The sequence below is a fragment of the Culex quinquefasciatus genome, chromosome 3 (genome assembly GCF_015732765.1).
Source record: "Culex quinquefasciatus strain JHB chromosome 3, VPISU_Cqui_1.0_pri_paternal, whole genome shotgun sequence".
NCBI classification, from domain to species: Eukaryota; Metazoa; Arthropoda; class Insecta; order Diptera; family Culicidae; genus Culex; species Culex quinquefasciatus.
This window is the reverse complement of record NC_051863.1, coordinates 174500218-174524237: the sequence shown is the minus strand read 5'-3', so window position 1 is coordinate 174524237 and position 24020 is coordinate 174500218. Positions and strand designations below refer to the sequence as shown.

The 24020-nt window shown below is 40.5% G+C and overlaps 1 protein-coding gene across 4 annotated transcripts in view; it reads right to left on the bottom strand.

The window, feature by feature from the left end:
- LOC6047867 (guanine nucleotide exchange factor DBS) overlaps positions 1-24020 on the bottom strand; it is a 216319-nt gene that overhangs the window by 123896 nt on the left and 68403 nt on the right. For all 4 annotated transcript variants that reach the window (XM_038266278.1, XM_038266279.1, XM_038266280.1 and 1 more), the window contains exon 7: positions 7233-7412. In XM_038266278.1, coding sequence (XP_038122206.1) covers positions 7233-7412 — 180 coding nt within the window. The remainder of the gene's footprint in view (positions 1-7232; positions 7413-24020) is intronic.

The following is a 24020-nucleotide window of genomic DNA, read 5'->3' as shown; positions in this document are numbered from 1 at the left end:
ATGTATTGCGTGTACGTACACGAAAAAGATTGAGGTTAAATTTTGTACCGGCCAGCAAAACAAATGGCGTGCTAGTGTGCGTGAGATCGGGCTTAGATAACTCTATAAAGTCAAAAAATCTTTGGCAGTGTTGCCAAATTTTGAGAAAAATGTCTGTCAAAATATTGGTTTCCTAATGATGGCAAACTGGAAAGCACTTGTTTTGATACATACTCAGCAGTAATTGACCAATGATGCCTAAATATTTAAATGATCAACACTTGAACGGAGACCTTCACCCGATTAACCCATAAACCAGCTTGGTAAAGACCCCCCCCCCTCCTATTGTTGACCATCATAACCCACCAATAAACTTCGTATGAGGTATCATAAAAAAAGCAAAACAACAAAGCAAATCTGCATAAACGATTGAGCACCTTCTTTCAAAAAAAGAAGAAATCGCCTCAAGCACCTGTTAATGATGGTGGTTTGGCCGATAGTTGCCATGTTTTGATAAATGGCTAATGAAGAAGAAGAGATCTGCCAGTTTGGAGAAACCCTCGAAAGATGGCTCTCCCAAACCGTTCGATTCCCGGTCAGTCAGTCAGTGAGCCAATGTCGACCGACATCGGGTGTAACGAATAGTTATTTCGAGTAAGCGAAACGTAAGAAAGTTGAGCTATAAAACAACATGTAAACAGTAGCAGAAATTGGGGAACTTTTACTTCAACTCACATCAGCGTGTATTAACGAGTGCACGCTAAACCGAGATCAACTAATAATCTTGTTTACCACAAAATTTACGGTGCAATTGTTGTGGTCGATCATCAGCGCTAATGCCACATTAAGCCCCCACGAATGAGATCTGCGTTTTTATAACCTGCAAAATAGATTCGCCATATGTTACAAATTGGCACGCGCGATCGTACGCCACCTGTCGGAATTCGAGCCAACCAAATACCAGACAGGGCTTTTCGGAATGGTAATTTGCCTCGATCCGGCCTTCCGTGACCGCGTCTTTAAGCGATTCAGATGAGGTTAGGTTACGACGCGTTGACAGATGCCGCTTAGCGGCCGATGGGAAAAAGATGGCGTCGTCGCTTACGTCACAATCGGGTGACATCATTTCTCGACGAGCTTGCCAAAAACCCGAATGGGACTAGTGACTGACTGACACACAGAGCCACAAACTCCACAAAACGAAAATGTTGATGTTGTTGTGGGGCCCACTAATGTCGGCGTGTCCGTCTTTATTTTTTTGAGTATTTTTTTTTACGGTCGACCACCGTCTTTCTCCGCTCCGGTCATCGCAGTAGGCGAAGGTGGTCGAGTGACAGGTGTGCAGCCAGTACTTTGCTTTTCTGCATTTATGTTGCCGCGCCGGGCTACTAAGATGCGACTTTAATTGCATGTTTTAGGCGAAGTAGCAAAAGTTTGAAGCGATCGCCAAAGTCTATAATTACCTGGTGTCTTCGGCTTCGAGTTGTCGACTGTTACGGCACGCAAACAAGACTTTGCGTCACCCGGTAAACCAATGACAGATGGGTATTTTGGATAAAATTTAATACAATTCGTTCTGATGTATTTTGGCAAGTCGACTGTGGGTAGGTGACGAAATAGGCTCGCTGATGGAGAGATGATCTCAGCACGTCATGAAAGCCAAACTGTGGGAAATGTTTGTTTTAAAAAAATACTTGTTAAGGGAACCCCATCAATTTACTGTAGGAGATACAGTCGACTCTCTGGTTGTCAATATCCAAGGGACCGTCGAGGAAGAGAAGCATCAGTTTACAGAACGCTGCAAAATGAAGACTCGATTGAAATTTGTTTTTTCTTGCTAACCAGCTATGGGAGAGAATCATGGCAACGTCCAGCAAACAAAAACAAAGAAAAGTCAAACACCCTTCAAAGCTCCGTTTCTCAAAGAAAAATGTCTATGCAAGCCATGAGAAAGTGAAATTATTGACACCCGGAATAGATGTTAAAAGCAAATTGAATCCAAGGGACCGTCGAGAAAGAGATCCTTCAAGCAAGAGAAAATATCGAGGAATAAAGAAGTTCTCCGAACCTACTTTTCATTCATTTGATTTAATTTCAAACCACCCCTGTTGACCTGTTTCCTGCTCTTCCACACAAATCTAAATCACGATCCAGCTTCCAACAAAAAAAAGTGTTAAACCCACTTTAGCCTCCACAAGTCATAACGAGTGCATTTCTTCCAACCTCCAACGAGCGATCGCAGCAAGCCGGCAAAAAAAACATCAACAACCTCGCAATCAACTACTGTGTTTAAATGTTTTTACTAAGGTTAACTCATTTTTCCCCCTCATTTCGCCGGATTTGCACTAATTCCAAATCCCCGATCGTGCAAGGTTAGTTTGCCTACCTTCCGTCCCTCCTACAGTCAAATTGTTGCCACGTGGCCTACTTTGCCCGGTCCGGCCATCTCGTAATTTTGCATGCCATCTTCATCACACATTTGGCGGCGGGTGGCGCGATAATCGCCGTCCGATAAACGATCCAAGATGGCCGACAGCATAGCGATGATGCTCTAGATTCGGGCACTAATTTGCTAATGACCCCCCGACCGTGCGTGAAACCCGCGAGCTCGTCGACGGCCACTTTGCGACAACGAAACGTTGGAAAAATCGGTACAGGCTTAGCTTGACCACTTTCGACGCGATTTCGGCTGTTGAAATGTTGTGGTCGGGGCAGGAATTTGGTCAACTTTCGCTAATTTTGGGTACGATGAGGCTCATTTTTTCAAATTTAGATTAATTAATTGAGTAATTCTATTGAAAAGTGTAGAATAAAAGCATAAAACGGTCTAATTTATATTTTTCTTTTTTTAATTAAAACCTTTGTTTTGCAATATTTTTTCTTTAAAAATCTGAGCACAAGAATGTGTATTTTAAATAATCCAAATTGTCGATGACGCTTCTGTTACGTCACCTTAGAAACGAAATCAAGCAAAACAATTGTTATAGGCTAAAAACGAAGTGTAAACAAACAATCTAGAGCCTAAGGATCTGCTACGATTTAAAAAAATAAAAATTTAGTCGCCGAAATCATGGTCATGATTGATGATTTCGTACATTTTACGAAAGCTTGTCCTATTTTAAAAAATGCCTATAAATTACTTCCTTATTTTGCAATTCCGATACAATTAATGTCCAGAATAAAAATTCAAAGATTTCAACATTGCGATTTTTTCGATATTTTTGAATATGACAATGACAGTAACAAATAAACACATGTTGTTGTTTACTGAATATTGGTAACTTTCACCGAAATTGGGTTATTCGTTATTATAAGGAATAATAGATGATTTTATTCGTCCTCCGAAATAACAGAACAGGTTGTTTTGTCAACAAAGAAAAGAAACTCCCAAGAATTTTGATTTTTTTCTAGCGATATTTTTTACTTTTAGCTTTCAAATAAATGTTTCAATCCCTTTTGAAATGTTAAAGCTTGATTTGAACATAACAATTTTTTTATTATAATTAGAAGAAAATTTCTTTCAATTAAATTCAATTCTGTTTATTTCTTTAGTTTGTCTTTCAGCAATAGTATTTATAGGTGCAGTATAGTGTTTTGGGGAATCATTTCAACTGTTAATACAGTAGTTGTTCGGTAACTGGGCGTTGTCCAACCGAGGTGCTTTTTAACTGGGCCTTAGCTCAGTTAAAAAGCATACCAGCGTTAAAAAACCAAAACAAACCGAAATGACTAAGGGGTTAATGGTTGCAAAAGTCATGTTCTATAAATAAAAAAGGTATTTCAAACTTTAATTCATTTTAAGTCACAACTTAAGAAATAAAAACAATAAGCATTGTAAATAAATTTGAGTAACGTTTATTTTTATATTTCATCAGGAAAATATTATGCTTCGTTGGTCCCCTCGTAGTTTTTCGTTCAAATACTTTCTGGAATACTTTATCAGCTCAGTTACCGAACAAGAACTGTAATACATTTATCTCAATGGATGGAAATAAGGCGTGTTATAAGAGGAAACAAAAAACAAGCACGTACTCGCAAAAACCTGTTGCTTTCAAAATTGTTTGACGCTGAGAAAAAACATTTTTGAGACAGTTCGAAGCTGTCATTTGTCCAATCAAAAAACTTCAAAAAGGAAAATTTAAGAAAACTTACTAAGCTCTTCTAGAAGTTTAAAACAAATATTTTACAGAAATTTTAACCTGAAAGAGCTTTTAACTCAAAAACGGTATACTTCATCAAATAGGTAATTTTCTACCAAATTTTATTATGCAACTATTGATGGCCGTATTTTCGATAGTAAAAAAGAAATTTATTTTCATAAAAAAATTATCTCTCCGAGTTTTTTTTTGCATAAAAATTAAGGGGCAAAAAAATTTATTTTTTTTTTAAATTGGATAACTTTGTAAAAACGATTGTAAATATTTTCAAATGCATTGCACAGTGAGAAATGACCCCAAAAATAACCAAGGCAAATATGCGAGGTTTTTAATCCACCTTCCCTTCAAAAAATTCCCTTAAATCAGGGGTGCCCAACCTTTTGACCCTGCGGGCCATATCTGATTTTTTTGAAGCAGTGGCGGGCCGGAACTACCATTTGATAAAGGTTGAAAAAAGTAAAAAAATTGTCTTGATTTTGAAAATAAAACAACAAGATAACTTTCACGAATGTGTTTTTTCTGACATAATTAAATTTTTGTTTGTTTAAAATTATATAGTCATTGTTTTTGACGATTTCAATTTAATACCTTGATATAATTAAAAAAAAAAGAAAACATTCAAATTTTAATGGTCGTTGCATTTTTTAAAGTTCAATTTCCTCAACACTACAATATAAAAAAATCAATGAGACTTGATAAAATTTATTCAAATGAATTTTGGATTCGAATATCTTTTACAAAAAAAATGTTGTACAACTTTATTCAAATATTTTAAAATGATTTTAAACACAGATAATATAAAAGTTTTAAAAATATGTATTAAATCATTATCAAAACATGAGACATTTTTTAATATTTTCAAAATATTTTCAGCGTTCAGTAAGAATAATTTGCCTTTTTAAGCTTTTTTAAAAAAAAACTTAATACAGAAAAAATGTTCTGGAAAAATACATAAGTTTTTGCTTAGTATAATAATTAAAAATAGAAAAAAAACTTCAATGTGAAGTATTCTCAGTTGAAACTAAAATAAATTTAAGTTAAGTTTCATTTTGTATATTTTTAGAAAACAATCCAAGTTTTTTTTTCATAAATTTCACAATTTTACGAAATGGATAATTTTGTTTTCTTGCACCATATTTCAGTTTAAAAATATCAGTAAAGAAATTATAAGAATTAAATTCAAACATGAAGAATTTTGTTATAATATGTTAAAATTTGATCCCAAGCTTACTTTTTTAAATCAGACAAGCAATTTATTTATTTAATATTTCATGAACAGCTTTAAGGGCCGGTTATAGAATTATTATGAAAAGCCGTTGCGGGCCGGATCCGGCCCACGAACCGGACGTTGGGCAGGCCTGCCTTAAATAATCAGGTGCAAAAAATAATGACTGACACTTCTAAAATCAATTAAAAACTATTCACAATACATTGCATAATATTCATTTATGTATTTTTATTAAGTTGGGACTTTTTAATCTTTTTACATTTTTGGCATTTTTGAACTACAGATGAAAAGGTTGAAGAAAAAACATTTATATAAATTTATTTATATTTTGCAATTTTTGGATAGTAACGTAACTGTAATGATCCGCGATTCTGACCAGAGCCGAATTTCCAATAAAATTGGCTTGAAATTTGAAATTTAGTTTTTTTATTCTTCGGGATATTTTTCTGCGTACCAAATTTCAAAGAGATCCGTAACCGATGTTTTTCGTTTACGAGTCAACTTGCTTGAAATTAATTTAAAAAATTAGCGGTCAAAAACCAAGGTGTCATTCCATAATCTAATCAAAGTTTCGCCAAAACCGCAAAAGTTCCTCCTTTTCTCCGAAGAAGCTTCATAATCAAATTTCCGACGTAACCACCAGAAAACCTCTGCAGCCAAATTTTCCTCTCAAATTGCATCGCCGAAGCAGGAAAATCGCGCAAACCAAATTTTTGCGCAACATCTTTCCGCCCGGCCAGACCAGGAAAAATTCGCCTACTGCGCGACGCCGGAAAAAGGCGGATGCGGGCGACTTTGGTGATTACAATAATTTCTCCTGCTGCCTCTGCTCTGGGTGGGTCACTTTGATCAGTTTTTTTTTTTTTGTGATGGGAGGGGAAAAATTATAAAATAATAGTAGGCTAGTGCAAATTACGATCAAATTTCGTTCACGTTTACATATGTGAGGCAAATTAGCTGTAATGGCTTCTTCTCCTTTCCCTCTTGCACCATGCTTTCTCGTGTTATGTTTATCAGTCAGTGGATTAAGATAATGTAATTTGCAACGAATCTTCCATAACTTCGTCAAAGCCATACACGCCGCCGCACGGTGCGTGATACACATTACTTTAAATAAATTTTCAAAGTGCGTTACGCGAGCTGCATATCGATATGCAGCAGAAGGAGAAGAAGCAGAAGGTGTCGCGTAACGCCACGCGTAATGATAAGCCTACTGCGCCGGACTTCAATAACTCGGGCCGAAATTGAGGCAAATTTTAATTGGTTCGCTGTGCGATTGTTGTGATTCAACCAGAAAAGAAGAAATGGTTTGATATATATAAAAAAAACTGATAAGTCATGCAGTTGGATTTTTAAAGAGGGCCCGCTTCCATCCTGCTCTTTTCGGGGCCTCGGATTTTAATCGCCCGAGTCATTGCAATTTTGTAATTTGCGTGGAAAGCATTGCGCAACTTTTCCCAAGGCTCGCAGGGCAAATTAGGGGAAAATTAGTATTACATACATCGGGCGCCCGGGCCTCTAAAGATGGATCACAATGGAAAAGGAAATGCAAACAGACTCACTAAACTAGACTTTAAGTCGGTGTGCGAGTATGAATAGTATAATTGTTGGGCGATAAAGGAAAAACGACAGCTCGCAATTAAACGCTAACAGTCGAGAGGAATAGTTGGCGCCGTGAGAGAATGAAAGTCTTTAATGACTGCACGTGTCATTGATCAGAGTTACCCAATTGCAGCCCGTAAGGGTCGTTAAACGTAGCAGGCGTTGAGAAGAGAGTTGCTTAATCGCAGGTTACCAAGTTCGCTTTAAACTTGGAGTTGTTTATCTAAAGTGTACGTGAAATTACATATGCAAAATGTCAAACTTACCTTATTGTACGACCTCCGGGTGCGGAAGATGGGGTGCGGGGCTCCGCCCGGGGGTTGCAGCGGGACGGCCGGTTCCGGCGTGACCGTTTGCACCGGTCGGGGTGGCTTGAGCGCGAGCTTCTTCAGCGTCGTCGACCGCTTGTCGCACATCAGCTGCACGTCGTCGATTCGCTGGATGACCTGAAAAAAAGATTTTTGTTATTATTAGCAATGTCCCATAAAAAATCAATGGATATTTTTGCCTTCCTCACCTTACTGAGGAAAGGCTATAAAATCACTCGAAAAATGAACTCCATAATTTAATCTCGTAGACAAACCTTCACGTATACCTATCAAAAATAAATTCTGAACAAATGTCTGTGCTATGATGTTTAGAAAAGTACTTCAAAAGGTATGTTATGTTTAATGTAAAATTGGACGCCCGATTTAATGGAGTGCACAGAATTCCGAAAAAACGTATGTTTCATCGAAAAAAAAAACAAAATTTTAAAAACTCCTTTTGTTGCGACGTAGTCCGCCGTCAATTCAATCGCGACGCTGCAAGGTACCCCAGATGCCGATGGTCCGACGGACCCGAAGCTTCAGCTGTCACGCGATCGACGATCAGAAGCCGAGCGAAAGTAAACATAAAAAGTTTATTCACAAGTCGATCACTAGTTCTACGGTAGACATTGACCCACGTTCCAAATCGCCCCTACGGTGCACTAAAACTGTAAGAATTAAATTTATTGTACTAACCTTGAATTCATCTAATAAAACTACTTCCTACAGCTTGAAGCTGGCACTATCAAAACGCCTGCTGTCGAGACTTGGTGAATCCGAAACCTCTTTCCCATCGTAACACCTTTAAAAAAACATTTTTTGTAACTCAACTGTAAAATGTTGGAACTAGATTAGCCCAGAAAGGTCATTTTTCATTTAGAACAAAATTTTTCATTTTAAAATTTTGTGTTTTGCCTTCCTCACTGAGGTAAGGCTATAATCCTGCTCTAAAAATGAACTTTGTATAAAAACGTCGTAGACCCACCTTCATGTATACATATCGACTCAGAATCGAAAACTGAACAAATGTATGTGTGTGTGTGTGTATGTGTGTGTGTATGTGTGTGTGTATGTGTGTGTGTGTATGTATGTGACCAACAAACTAGCTCATGTTTCTCGGCACTGGCTGAACCGATTTGACCCAAACTTGTTGCATTCGACTTGGTTTAGGGTCCCATAGATCGAGTTTTATACAGATTGAAGTTTCGATAAGTAGTTCAAAAGTTATGTATAAAAATGTGTTTTTACATATATCCGGATCTCACTTAAGACCTTTCCAACAAGTCTAAACCATTGACGATCTGGCAACCCTGTCTCGAGATATGGCCACTTAAGTGATATTGATGTACTTTTTGGAAGCCGGATCTCACTTAAATGTATGTAAACTATGTCCGGGTCCACCATCCGACCCATCATTGGTTATGTTATCAAAAGACCTTTCCAACGAGTCCAAAACATTGAAGATCTGGCAACCCTGTCTTGAGATATGGCCACTTAAGTGACATTTATGTACTTTTTGGAAACCGGATCTCACTTAAATGTATGTAAACTATATTCGGATCCACCATCCGACCCATCGTTGGTTAGTTTATCAAAAAACCTTTCCAACGAGCCTAAAACATTGAAGATCTGGCAACCCTGTCCCGAGATATGGCCACTTAAGTGACATTTATGTAGTTTTTTGAAACTGGATCTCATTTAAATGTATGTAAACTATGTCCGGATCCACCATCCCACCCTTCGTTGGTTAGGTTATCAGAATTTGTTGGTAATAAGTGTAGGAATAAGTAATAAGTGAGGAAGGCTCCAACCACATAGGTGGATTAAGTTAGTTTTTATTCTGGATCTAAAAAATAGATGAAATTTGTGTACAGCCATTGCTAGTAATGAGTGAGGAAGGCCTCAACTACATAGGTGGATTAAGTTAGTTTTTTTTTTAAACTTTGCATGGCTATTTTTAAGAGTGTAATTATGTTCTACAAAGTTGTAGAGCAGACAATTTGTGCTTGCCATTTCATTAGGGCACATAACTTTTTTAACCAAGAGTGTGTCCCTTTCACATCTTATGTAAACTGTCATTTGAGTGAAAGGGATACACTATTGTTTACAAAAGTTATGTGCCCTTTTGAAATGTTGGGCTACAATTACAAAAATTTTGATATATAAACATAAGGGGTTTGTTTATAAACATCACGAGTTATCGCGCTTTAAAAAAAAGTTTTGGCAGTTTTTAAAACTTTTTTAGTGATTTTTTTTCGATGAAAAATACGTTTTTTCAATTCTGATCCCTGATTCAATTCTGAAGTCCCTTTGACACCAAATTTCTATCTCATCACCGTTTCAGGCTGCAAACTATTGAAAAAGCCCTCTTTTTCGCATGTTCAAAAACAAAAGGGTTCGTACCGCTTCTCCGTTACCCGTTAGAACAAAGTTTCACGCAAATCGAAGAGAGGTCGGGGCAACTTTTCCCGATTTCGTGTGAGTTGGTAGAGAAAATTACCCATACATGTTTAGAAAGGCATTTAAAAGACCTATCCAATGACCCTAAGCCAGGGGTGACCAAAGTATGGCCCACGGGCCAAACGTGACCCGTGAAGTCATTTTTGTGTGGCCCGCGGCCGCATTTTGAATGATCATGTAAAATGGCCCTTGGATCATCTTCAAATGATTTTATGGTTTAGTTTATGCCTACTTTGTGAACCTTTTAAGATTTTGATAATATTAAACTAATTGTTTTATCGGGATCAAAGTATGGTAAACCCAAACTATGATACCGAATATATGAAACATATATTGTGTAAAATGTTTAAATGTGATTAAAAAGAGTAAGCTATGAGAAAATGTTCATCAAATATTTATTGAAATTAAATTAAAATTGTAGGAATAAAATAAATAACACACTTTTGAAAAGTTTGTGTCACCCCTTCTAAAATATATATTAAAAATAAATAAAAAAAAAACAATTTAAATACAACTTAAACACTTTCATTATATTTGTTATATTTGTCATAGTTGAGGCACGAAAGTTGCAATGAAAAGCAGATGAAAAATATTTATGTTGATTTTTTTTTATTTTCTGATTTTAATAAAATTTAACCAATTGATTGGAGGGTTTTTTGTAAAAAACTGTAATTTTTTTTTTCTAATATTTTGTTTTTTTTTGTAGTCTTATAGATTGAAATTTTAAAAATATATATATTTATTTCTCTTATGGCCCATGTGGCTCATATGAGCTTCAAATTTGACCCGCCATTCAAAACTTTGAGCACCCCGCCCTAAACATTTTCGGTGAAGTGATTTAGTTTTGCCAACGGCTTTATTTAGTAACAAAATTTAACACAGTCATTAACTCTGATTAGACGTCATACATATAATCATTATCGACCACAACGCTTTCACTGATTATTGCCGCAAAATATATCAAATTCTTTGGTGCCATTGGTCAGATCACCATCATGACTTTTCCCTGGTGGCTCGGTCTTCTATTCGTGATCCTAACGGGAACAATCAGTTTATCCTCGCCACCGGAATCTCCCTGCCAGGTGTCGATGTGCAACCTTACTTCGGTGAACATTCAGCCCCAGCTGTATCGCATTTGCACGACCCCGTTCCATTTTGTCCTGCGACCAACAAAGGTTCGTAAGACTGGCCTATCACGTCGGGGAAGGCACTTCTTTGATCTTTTCTACACTCTATTTCAAGAAAACTGTGTTACATTGAAAGTGATGTTCCATCTTAACGACAATCACTTGGGCATAATCATCATGTGGCAATGCGGAAACGCAAGTAATGATGCGTACTTGGGATTCAGCTCGAAGAATATTCTGGAAATTCCGTTTGTTACACGAGACACGATCGTCCCTGAAACGATTCAAACCTGCAGGTACCACCACTTGGAACGATTTCGAATCACCGTGCTCGATAACATTACCCTACTTATCGAAGATCTGTCCCCGCTGGTTCCGTCCGGAACACGGATGTTCTTCACCAATCGTAACGTATCAACAGAAGTCCCGGAGAATCAGTGCCCGTGTCGAAACGTACGTCGCGACCAGAAACGGTTCAATAGCTGCGAAAAGTACACCAACTGGATGATTCGCAACAAGGAGCTCATTCAACGGGAGGCGGAACGATCCGCCAGGGATGTGCGGATTGCGGTGGCCATAACCGTGGGTTCATTGGTGGGGAACGTAATTGGGCGGTGGTGGGTGACGAGGAGGTTTCCGGAGTACAAGTGCATCGCGAGCATTGTGTACGTGATTAATTTTGATGGAATACTCGTGGATAGAATGGCAAAGGAAGCTAGCAATTCTGAGGTATCTCGATTATAGGTCGATGGAGTTAAAATTGGGCTAAGGACAAGATTATCTCGAAGTTGATCGTTGAGGAGCTAAAAAAGGGAGTTTGGAAGTTTAAAAAAAGCGGAGTTTGGTTTAGGCTTATCGTACCGCTGTCGACTGAAAACAGAAGAAAATTCAGAAGAGGTTTTTGATCCCATTAAAGTGAAATACGCTATCAACTAACCATGTATTGTCTCGTCAATCAAAAATCAATTAATCATAGACATTATTGATCCACATTAATGACTCTAATCATCTTATCATTATTGTCCTCATTCCACCATCGCCATACAGAAAACTGTAACTCGTTCAATCACACCACCCAAGGTCAACACCATGCTTTGGTGGATTCCGATTGTTTCGTGGATTCTCGTTAAAGCCATCGTAACTAGCTCATCCTTGCCGGATTCGTTCTGCCAGCTTGCGGTCTGTAACCACACGTCTCCGGTGGATGTCCAGCTTTGCGCGACGTCCTTCATGGCCGTCGACTTAATACCAATGGAGCCCCGAAAGTTTAAGCTATCACGTTGGGGTAGACACCTGTTCGATCTTTTCTACGGTTCATTCGACGCGGACTGCATCAAGGCGAGCTTGTTTGTCTATCTGTACGAGGAAACGTTGAGTGTGAAAATGGTTTTGTTGTGTAGAAACACCACCGTATCCATGAGCCTTGACTTCTCTGCAATCAATGTCCTGAAAAATCGATGCGTGGAACAAATTTCAAACTTTAAAGAAATAGCTAAAGGCTGCAGTTATCACCAATCGGAGCAGCTCCGGATCACCATGATCGAAAACAACACGCTGCTAGTCGAGGATCTATCGCTTTCAGTGCCTGCTGGGACACGAATGATCTTCAGTAACCGTGACTCATCTAACGAGCAAAAAAGGAAGAAACCATGTCGCTGTCGGAATCTACGCCGTGATCAGAGGCTGTTCAGTCGCTGTACAAATCTTCTCCATAAGTTGTACCACAGTAAAGATCGGCTTCAGCAAGAGAAGGAGCGATCTTCGCGGGATTTCAAGCTGGGGTTGGTCATAATACTGATTACGTTTATGTTGAACTTCTTTGGGCGCTGGTTGGTGAACAGACTGTTTCCGGATAGCGAGTTTGTTGCAAAGGTCGTTTACGTTGCAAGTACGCAAAGAAAAGATCTGAACTCCTCGTTCTTGGAAACTGATGGAGAAGTACCGGGCGGGTCCGGTGTGCAATTGGGTTGTGAATCCAGATATGGAAATTAAATAGTTATTCTGTCAGGAAATTAGCTCTGTGTTTTCTTTGCTTTCATTGGTCTAGTTGATTGAGACATTTCCAGTTCCAGTTCCAGCTTGAAGCTTGAGATAACATACGTGGTGATCCTAGGAGGGAAGATCACAAAGAACACAGCTATCCGAAACACTTTGCTTTTCAGAATTGTCTAAACATTTCGTGGCTTCTTAACACGTTATTTTTCGTGGAGTCCATCTTATCCGGAAGAAGTTTCGCATTCCCGGTGATACCAAGCGAAAACAATCTTCAACGAAGACGATATCGTGCGACGGTCGTACTTTTGTAGAAACCGATGGATTTGTAGTAGGACCCGCCCGTGTGGAACAATCGGACCGTGCACTGGACTCACAATCCAGTGGTTGCTGGTTCGAATCCCGCGGCGGGCGCTCTCGAATTCTAAGTGTAAATATGGGTATGCGGCGCCGTCGCTCCGTGCTGTACTCAAACCCCAAGGCGGCGAAGTCCTTGTAGTTAAAAGGAAGACACTACACGGAGAAAAAAAGAGTTCCCAAAATCGTGAACAAGCGTTCATGAAATTAGGAATCACACAAAAAAATTGTGCAAATCCCATGGTACGATTTAGATAAACGTACCATGAAATTTGAACACTTTGTTCGTGGTTCCCAATTTCATGAACGCTTGTTCACGATTTTGGGAACTCTTTTTTCCTCCGTGTGTTGTGGTTGGTACTAACAATAGTGGCCGACAGCTATAAAGTCAACTTCGTCGTCGATGGATATGTAGTAGTTGTCAATTGTTACTATAACTTCGGTGGTACTGATAAAGAGTTTCAGAGAGCTACAGCGGATTCCGTTTGTGGACGGATCGAAAAAGTGACTTTTCTGCGGGGTTGTAGAAAGTTGTGAGGTGCTGTTGCAGTTGTACCAGAATGCTGTTCGTTTGCAGAAGTCGTTTGTAACATTCTACTTGAAATATATCTTGTTGAAAAAATAAGATTGTTTTCGTATTCAAATTTTCGTTTATACCTCCAAACATTCTACTCTTGTTGGCTTTGTAGTGATAAATTTCACAAGTAAAAAGGTGTGTCGAAGCTTTTTTGCGTGTGTTCTAGACGTTTCCCTTACTTGCCGAGGCCTCCCGTTAGCCCACAACAATCCCAATCCGGTAGCCAAACAAGCCGTCAGCAGCAGACCTACGGCAATCCAGCGATCCTCGACAGAGGAACTTTCCAGCTCTACCTTGAACCAGGAGTCGGCTTCAAATTCCGTCTGTACGCGATCTCGGAACTGGCTGCACTTTTTGTAGAACTTATCATCTCGTAGCACATTCCGGCACGGACATTGATCGTCGCCAATCCCTTCTTCGGGCCTGGTCCGGAAGAACATCCGCGTTCCCAGTGGAACCACCGGGGACAAATCTTCCACGAGAACGGTATCGTTGTCTAGGACGGTGAACCGGAGTTGCTCTCTATTGTGGTAGTGGCAAAGTTGAGCCATGTCGGAGTAAATCTTGAACTTCCGAAAACACATCTCGATGGTGCTGTTGATCTGCTCCACGTGATACATCGGATTGGTAGTGGTCTTCCCGCATTCAATGTCCATGATAACGTTGTCTGAGGTGATCCAAAGGTTTAAGAAGGTACAATTTGTCGATCCCGACGGATCGTGGAACAGGTCGAAGAAGTGACGAGCATGGCTGGAGAGCAGGGACTTTCTTGGCTCTACCGGTCACAATTTTCGACGGTCAAAGTTGAGGCAAGTTTGGAAAAACTGAGGCTGGGTTGACTGTATGGTACATTCCGACTGCTGACAGATCACATCCGAGAATGACGAACAGGATAGTGTTGAAAGTTGTATGAGAACAGTTAGTATCGATACTAAAATGTCCATGATGTTTCGTTGGTAAGCAAGCAATGGATGATGTACCTATATTTGGCAAAAGGAAGTAAATACAATCGAAAGCTGTGTTGCAAGCTTGCCCCCAAGAGAGCCACAAAACCGTTGACCTTAATCAACGCTTCGGTTGATGGGGTACTTCCAAAAACCTTGCTTTCCGATCAGGTTTCGATGTCCGCCTGGATTTGGAACAATTTGATTGCGCACTAGCGACGTAAACGACCCTCGTGACAAACTCGCAATCCGGGAACTTCCAGAACACCCACCATCGAGCAATGAGGTTCCCCAGAAACGAAGCAATCACTATGGCTAATGCAATCTTGAAGTCCCTCGAGGCGCGTTCTTTTTCACGTTGGATTTCAGCTTTATTCGAATGTACTTTGATGAGGTAGTCCATACAGCGGTCAAAGTGTTTCTGGTCACGGTGCAGATTCCGACAGTTGCACGGTTTTTTCTGGTGATCGAAGGACGAGTTACGGTTCGAGAGGATCATTCGTGACCTGGGAGGGACTGCCGTGGACAGATCCTCAACCATCAGAGTGTTGTTGTCGATCACGGTTAGCCGGAGCTGCTCCGAGCGATGATAGTTGCAGGTATGAGCCACTCCAGCAAAAGTAGACTCTTTATCTATGCAGCGATCCTTCGCAAGACTTTTCATATAAAAATTTAAATAAACCGAGATGGTTGTGTTCCAACACGACAACAGCATTTTCACACTCATGGTTCCGTTGTACAGATCGAAATACAGTCTCGTTTCAATGCAGTCCTCTTCGTACGGACTAAAGTAAAGATCGAAGAAGTGCCTTCCACTGCGTGTAAGCTCGTACTTTCGAGGCTCTATTAGTTTAAGTCCGAGGGCCATGAAGGATTCCGCGCAAAGCCGATGTTGCTGAGGCTGGACGTCCACCGCAGTTAGGTTGCAGGCCGATAGTTGGCAGAACGAATCCAACGGGGAGGATTCTGTTACGAAGCTTTCTATAAGAATCCAGGATATCAGTGACATCCAACAAACCATGGTACTGTGCTTAAACAGGGAAATTTGATGAGTATTTTTTCCAAGGAAACATTGCCCTTGGGGACATAGTGGTGCACGTCATAAGACTGTGGTCACTAATGAGATTTACATAGCACTTGAAGAATTTTGCTATTAAATATGGTCTAACAACTTGGCATTTCGATCGTTTTTCGTCAGTGTTTACCAGACATCTACACGGAGAAAAATCAGTTCCCCAAAATGGTGAACAATCGTTTATGACACTCGGAACCACGAACACTGTGTTCAAATTATATGACACGTTTTTGAAAAACGTATGTACCAATTGTACACAGAATATCAATATCATTAACGTTTATTAACGTTTTTTGAACTGATTTTTCTCCGTGTAGCCAGTCATTTCTATTCTGTCTATGTTCGTTCTTAATACTTTTGTTTGCACCAAAAGCATCTTTGGAAAATTGGCAAAAATGTATGGAAAACAGTGTGGCACAATTTTGTAATTTTGCCGCACTACTTTGTCACATCGATACCAATTTTTGTGATGATTTTATTAGGCACGTTTCAAAATCGAACACCTCCGCGGCATCCTTCTCATCATCCAAACCTTCCCGAGCACCATACTGAGCAACTGCAATAGCACCAGCACGAGCGCAATTCGAAACTCGCGCTCCGAAGTGTTCCGTTTGCGAACCATTCGCCAAGAACTGGACCTGACTGTGGCGTAGTATCGCTGCGCCAATTCATTGTAGTTCTTGCAGTAGCACTTGTGTGTATTGCGACTACTGTTCTGTGGTCGAACCCGGAAGAACATCCGAGTCCCCGGGGGAACCTGCGGAGACAGGTCTTCCACGAGCACGGTATCGTTGGAGATTGCGGTTAAACGTAGCTGTTCACTCCGGTAGAACCGACGTCCCACTATGTCTACGGCCAAACTTCCAGACCTGTTTTGGCCACAAGGTGACTCCGCCGACTGGTTGTTTGAGATGTAGTTTAGCAAAAACATTGGCAAGGTGGCGGTACTTTGACAGTTTATCACCAGGTTGACGGACAGGGTGGTGCTTTGCGTGACCTGGACGTATACTCCAAGCGAACTGCAGTCCTGATCATCGGTAGAGTTTTCGTATACGTCCAGCAGATGTCTTCCTTCGTTGACCGGATTTTGAAGACGTGTCAGAGGTGCCATGAAACGATTATTGAACGGCGCAAAACACTGCACCATGCGCTCCGGCAAGGGTTCTGAACAGTCCAGCGATATCTGACAAAGCTGAGCTGAGGCAGCTGAAGAGAGTACGGTGACTATAAAAAATCCTATTTCTATTTGACGCATCCTGGCTGCGGTTACAATTGCTATTAATGATAACTACAGGTGGATAAGGTACTACCTACTTGAAAATCGGTTCGTATTTTATTATGTTTGATGAGCAATTATGGTTGAGTTTGATACATAGTAAAAACAGATTCGTAGAATTTCAAAACTTTCTTTATCCAATCCATACTGTTTTGGAAATTTTCTTCACTGGAGAAAGTTTCACCATTCGCCTGAAAATTCGTCTCTGTCAATAGCGTTTCAGAGCAGGTACCTTGCAGGAGGCTTCTCCCCTCATGAACCATATCTTTCCAAGAATAACGCCAAGCCATTGCATCACAATCAGTGTGACAGCAACCACCAGCTCAACGGTTGAATTGTCAGATTTTGAAACAGGTCGTCGAGTCCGGCACTTGTCCAGATGTTGTCCTAAATGTTGGTTATAGTTCTTACAACGACATCTGTAATGTCCGAAAAGATTTTGAGCCATAAGCTGAATCCTGAAGAAAACACGCGTCCCCGGGGGCACCTGCGTTGACAAGTCTTCAACCAAAACAGTGTTATTGGAGATCACAGTCAACCGGAGCAACTCACTCCGGATGATCCTACAATCCCACAAATGTTCGGTCAACCTGCCAGCCATACTGCGACCGCATGGCATCAACGTCGACCGGTTGTCCGTGGCGTAGCTCAAGCTAAACATCGGAAGCGATGCGAAGCTACGGCAACCCACCACCAAATTGACGGCCACCGTTCCATTCTCCGCCACTTCAGCGACCACTCCTAGCGTACCACAACGGGGGTCGTCGGTTGAGTTCACGTACAAGTCCAGCAGGTGTTTTCCATTGTTAGTCGGAATCCCCGGACGAATCAGCGGTACCATCCACCGGCTACGAAACGGTTCCAAACACCGAACCATAGCCGCGGTAAGGGGCTGCGAACAGTCGAGCGAGATTTGACACAGGTGATGCGAACCGGTGCTGGAACTGACGGCGGAGGCCACGAAGATCCATACTATTAGAATCATCCCGACCTCGTCGGGTGGGGGACTCGGTTGAGAGTGGTGATTTTTGGAATTTCGACAAGGTGAGTCGACGGTTTGTGATGGTGTTTGGGGACAAACAAAAGGAAATTTTCTATTTTCATGAAAATTATCGACAAACAAATTAAATATAAATGGGACGGTCAAATATAAAAAGTGTCCCTTTTAAGGCAATGATTACGCAAATGTTTGTTATTCTTTTCAAGCGACATTTTATTCGTTATTTCCGTAAAATGAGGGTACGTTCACAAAGTTCGTCTCTGCGGTTAACGCAACGAGGTAGGGCTGGCCGCAAACATTCCGTACAAAGCTCGATTTTTCATATAAAATCCGCTAGAGCCTCCGTGGTGCCGGAACGCCCTTCTTCAGCGGCCCCAGCAAATCTTTCTCGCGTCGAACCTTGTCGGAGCGGACCGGACTGAACCCTCGTCCACGACGTTCCATGTCCGCAAGCGTTCGCCGCTCTGGATCCCTACGCTCCTCGGTAATTTGAATGTTGGCGTACTTTTGGCCGATTTAGATCCGTCACTTCCGGAGAACATTTTTGCCTGATTTTGGTTTGTTTTATTGACACCTCCTTCTAAGCAGCGTGCTGCGATTGATTTAGCTGACCTACTTTGATGCGAGCTCCCCCGCGCAAGAAAGGCCAACACACACACATCCGCTAATATCTGCAACAAGTCGACGATCGATTAGGTTATCACTTGGCACGGCCACGTCGTAACAGCCTAAAATATGGCATATTTTAAGCCACCCAGAGCCTAATCAATTCCGCGGCACCACTGGGCTGAAATTTTGGTTCCGTTGTGTCACCTCTGATGGAACTTGACCAGCGTGAACCTGCCTCTGACTGATGGCTTCTAACGGCCTGTCGTGCGGGGCTCGTTGGGCTAAACGGACTGTCGTTGACTTGGTATTGGGGCATATTTCATTTAGTTTTAGACGGTGGTTCAAAACAAAGATTTAACTGGAAATTTATTTTTTTATTGTTACTCTTTCTTTGCATAAATTTGGAAAGAAGTTTTTTCTAATGCAGATATATTTTTTGTTAAAAAAACTAAATTTGACCCACCGTCAGTGCGGTTCAAGCCGCTGTCCATCATATTTTTGGGAATCTCGTCGCGCCGCCTTCGTCGAGACACTTTTCCTCTTCATCACCTCGTTCCACGCAGGTCTGGCCGGCCTGCCGACGGCCAGTTTTGGAAGCGAGGTCAACATTATAAGATAGGGAAGTAGAAGAGAAGAGCGATTCCCTTGCATAATGCCATAAGATCGCACCCCCTGTCTCTGGCAATTATTTTGTCCATCTTTTTTCTCATATTTTCTTCTCCATTTTTTCTCGATATGACATAACACACGCCAACACAGTAGGCCATGAAACACACAGAAGGCGGTCTGGTCAGCTGGCGGAGAGGAGGAAAATGCGGAAAATCGCCAAAAGGTGTATTGTAATTTTGCGCCTACTATGTGCGATATTTTTGTTTGCTATCTTGCGTCTTTCATCTGCATTTCTGCGGCCACACGTTGTTATCAGACGTTTGAAGTGTAGTTTGGTGTTGATCAAATTTTATAACCCGGAAATATCGCATCCGCTGGCAATTCGTGAATAGGATATTTTAATTGATTAAAACTTCCTCATATTGAGAAAAATCAACCAAAAATTGTTTCTCTTCATAAAAAGACTATTCATCCAAGTCATACAAACAGAATTACCGTAACATCACAACCCGTCATCATGTGTTCGCCACAGGGCATTCACGATGCACATTCCGATATCTTCCCCCTCAAATCACCCAAAACAACACCCCCACGATGTTGTGTTACGTCCCAAGCACAGAAACAGAAACCACCATCAGTGAAAGTGATCATCTTCAGAGTAATGCTATATGTTCGTCGATGTAACAGTACCGACAGCCGGGCCCTGCGAATTCTTCCAATTCGTCATGGGAATAATTCACCACTGTTCGCGAATAGCCCGAGCTTTGTTTGGCCAACAAAGTCAGCAGCGCCACCTGTTAGAGCACGGCAGATTTGTAATGTCATCGTTTGGCTGTCACTTTGGGGGACCATAATGGAAAAAAGAGGCTATTACGAATACCATACGACACACTAATTTAGATCTCACTTTTGTGATAAATTTTATTAAGGCATGGAGAGACGTAATGGTCGTAAATAGTTGCAGTTGTTACAATTTGTTTCTGTTATGCATTTAATGATTGAATTAAACTTTTGAAAAAATAATTCAAATTTTCTGAAATAAATCTAAATTTATGCATGACATTGTTATTATAGGCAGTTCAATGTCAATAGATTTGATCCACTGCTTTTGCTTTGGACAAAAATTCAAACATTTTAACAAAAAAACTTCGTCAAATTTTGGGAAGAGTACACAGTTGACAAACTCATTAAAAAAAAACCATTTGAATGGCAAAAGCAAATTCCGGGAAAAGTATTTTTTTGATTATATTTTTATCAAGATCATAAATCTCTTATAATATGTTTGAATTTAGTCATTTTTTCATAATTTAAATAAAATACTGCTAACGTTCGAAAAATGGATACAGTCACAAAAATAATTTAGAACAAAAATATAAGTTTCACAAGAACTGCTCATGTCATAAAACTTTTATTTAGCTAGAATAAATTATTTTTGAAAAATATTAAAATATTTATGAATTTGATTTTTTTAAGGAATTGCACATGTTTGAATGAATGGGAAAACTTACAAAAATATTATTGAAACAAGAACAAATCATTTCGAAATAATATTAAAATGTCTTTGAAATTAAAAAATAAAAGCACCGTCAATTAGGATCAAAGAAGCCATTTTGCAGAGGGAAAAATGTTGATGAAGTTACGACTTTTTTTTCAATATGGTGAAATAAAAATCGGATTTTTAATGTAAAATTGAGTTTGCAATAAAAAATTAACTTGAAGGTAAAGTAGGTCAGCAACATTTTTTTAAACGGTTTTTTTTTTCATTTTTAACAGTTTAGCGGAAATATAATAATTTTAAGCCTAATAAGCGGACGTGTTTGAATGATGCTGGATAATCTGTAGTGTTCCTTGAAATTTACTAAAACCAAGTACACCAACGAGTAGAGCAACTGTTTGTAAACATTTCTGTTTAATTTGACTTTTACTAAAAGCTATTTCATTCATTTTACAAGCATTGAAAAAAATCTCAATTCGTAGCCATCGTGCTAACTTGTTGTACGTGCATTTTGGGCCAAATTGAGTAAGGAACGCCATTTTGTGCAGCTCACAATGCCTGACCTTTTGACCTTCACAGATCTCAAAAATTCGATTTCAATCCTGAGATATTCTAATCTAATCTAATCTAATCTAATCAGACCCTAGCGCAGCCAATCTTTCGAAGGGATCCTGGAGAGTGCCTTAGGTTAGATGACGCCTAGCACTCTTCTTGTCATTTATTAACATTTGTAGTGCGCCATTGCATCGAAATGCATTGAAACATCACAAGCGTTAAAGCGGCCAGGCCTACTGCGTAAAGCCGTATCGCAGAGATGACTCGTAATTGGGTTGAGTTTGAGCACTGAGTGTTCGAACAACAACACAATTCTGAATCGACAGGGGAGGAAGAAGCGTGGGGACACACCACCATACGCTCCGAGATTTTGGTTGTATTCGTTGGGAGCACCATGCTAAGAAGGTTTGGTACTCCGGGACCCTCTGGGATGGGACATTGTATTTCCACGAATGCCCTGGACACTATTTGCCGTGGTTATAGGGACGTGGCGTTACATCGTGCTGCCACCTGGTTTTTTGAGGTGCAAGAGTGGAAAAGTGCTGAGTCATCGTCTAAAAATAGACGGCGTCCTATCTCGCCCAGCAAAATTAAGTCGATAAAGTAGTCGGTTTCGATGAGAAAAAGTGGAAAACATGGTCTAAAAATAGCGACGCCATCCCCCTATAGCGCCACAACTCGCTCTCTGTAACAGTATTCCTAATTCCAGTTCTAGCTTACCAAGTCGTCCTGGCCTAGTGGTTAGCATTTTTGCTTACCAACCCAAAGGACGGGGGATCGAATCCCGCCTCGAGCGACTTTGATTTTTCGTTCATATTCATCATTTCAAATTTTTATGTGTTCTTAACTTTCTCGTTGGGAGCAGATGGGAATTGAACCCAGAACCATTCGCTTACAAAGCGAACCCCGTAACCAGTCAGCCACGGCCGCTCTCGCCGATTTCAATCCTGAGATATTCAATAAAAACCAAAAAAGCTTTGCGGATTTTTATCACTTTTCATACGAAAGAAGCTACAATCTTGTCGTGCTATCTTGTCACTCCCTGAAAATTTATGTAAGTGCGATAATTGGCCAAAGGGATGCGTTTGACGCCAACCAAACTTCGGGGCAACGCACTGAATGGTCAACCAAACAAAACGTGTTATTCATTGTTTACATTGCGTGCTCTCGTTTTTGTTTATTCAAGGCCAAACATCAAAACGCGTTTTTCTCGGAACGTCGAAATGGCGGGTGCGACATGATAGCACGACAGCGTCGAATTGTGTTCTAATATGACGAGAATGCCCAACGCTCTTTTGTGTCTGCTTGCAGTGCTGCCATTTGTGACGAATTTTTAAGGGAACACTCACGAAGAGTGGCATTTACAGAAAATTTTTCCTGGCATTACTGGCTCACTCCAGCAGGCGCTGCTGGTGGCGTTGGTGGCCATCATTTGTTCTTTATTTGCCTTCGCTTCTCGCTCGGTTTTCTTCAGCCTTTGATTGGAATGGGTCGTCTAAAGTCAAACGTCAAAAGACTTTGCGCGTTTGTTTTTTTATGGCGCTTGCTAATTATTTACATGTTTCGGGATTATTTTTCAAGTTAGTGACTAACTAATGTTCAAAAGAACATGTTGCCGGTAGTTTGAAGCAATTTCATATCTTAAGCGCAGTGTCTTGCGAACCTTCGTGGTGAACGGACACTAGAGCTGCGGTATTTTTACTACCTAAGCTCAGAGTTATTTCAAAACAAAATTCACAGTCTTTTTAAAGACTACCTGAGTTATTTTCCAAAATTCTAAACAGTCTTTTCAAGACTAACCCCGCCTGAAATTTTGTTGTATTTTACAAACGAAGCCATCTTTTAAGAGAACTTTGCTTGCAAAATGCGTCAAAACAAAGGTAAACGCAAATCTTCTGAAGATTTGGTCGTTACGTCGGTGAAGCGTTTGAACGCTAAACCGGGTAACGGAAACAGAAAAAGAAAACAGCCTCTTCTGAGGTCTGATTCTGATTCTGAATGTGAGGTCAATCCTCAAATTCCATTGACAAACAGTTTCGGTGTTTTATCCGAAACTGATGACAAGGAACCTTCTCCTCGTACTGAGCCTTCTGCCGTCGAGAAACGAGTAAAGGCTCCGCCAATTGTAGTGACTTCCGTCTCCGATTTGGCCAGCTTTCGAACGCAACTGAAGAATTGCAAGGAAACTTGCAATTTGAAAGTTTCGTTCCAGCTTGGTCGAAGAGGAGAATGTCGCTTGTTGACGGAATCTTTACAAGATCACCAAACTTTTGTTGGTTATTTGAAAACCACAAACACAATTTCTACACGTATGAGACCAAGAATGCTCGTCCATTCAAGGCGGTCCTGAAAGGTCTCTCCAACGACTTGTCGGTGGATGAGATCAAAAACGAACTTAAGGTGTTGCTTGGCTTTGCCCCATCCCAAGTAATACCGATGAAGAAAAAATCAAACGGGAATATTTCTCGCTTTGGTTTGACTTCACAATTTTATCTGATTCATTTCAACAGAAATGAAATCAACAATTTGAAACTTTTGGACAAAGTTCAGTTTTTGTTCCATGTACGGGTAAAGTGGGAGCATTTTAAGAAACATGGCGGTAATGGCCAGAATCTGACCCAGTGCCGGCGTTGCCAGGCATTCGGTCACGGTACTGATCATTGCGCCATG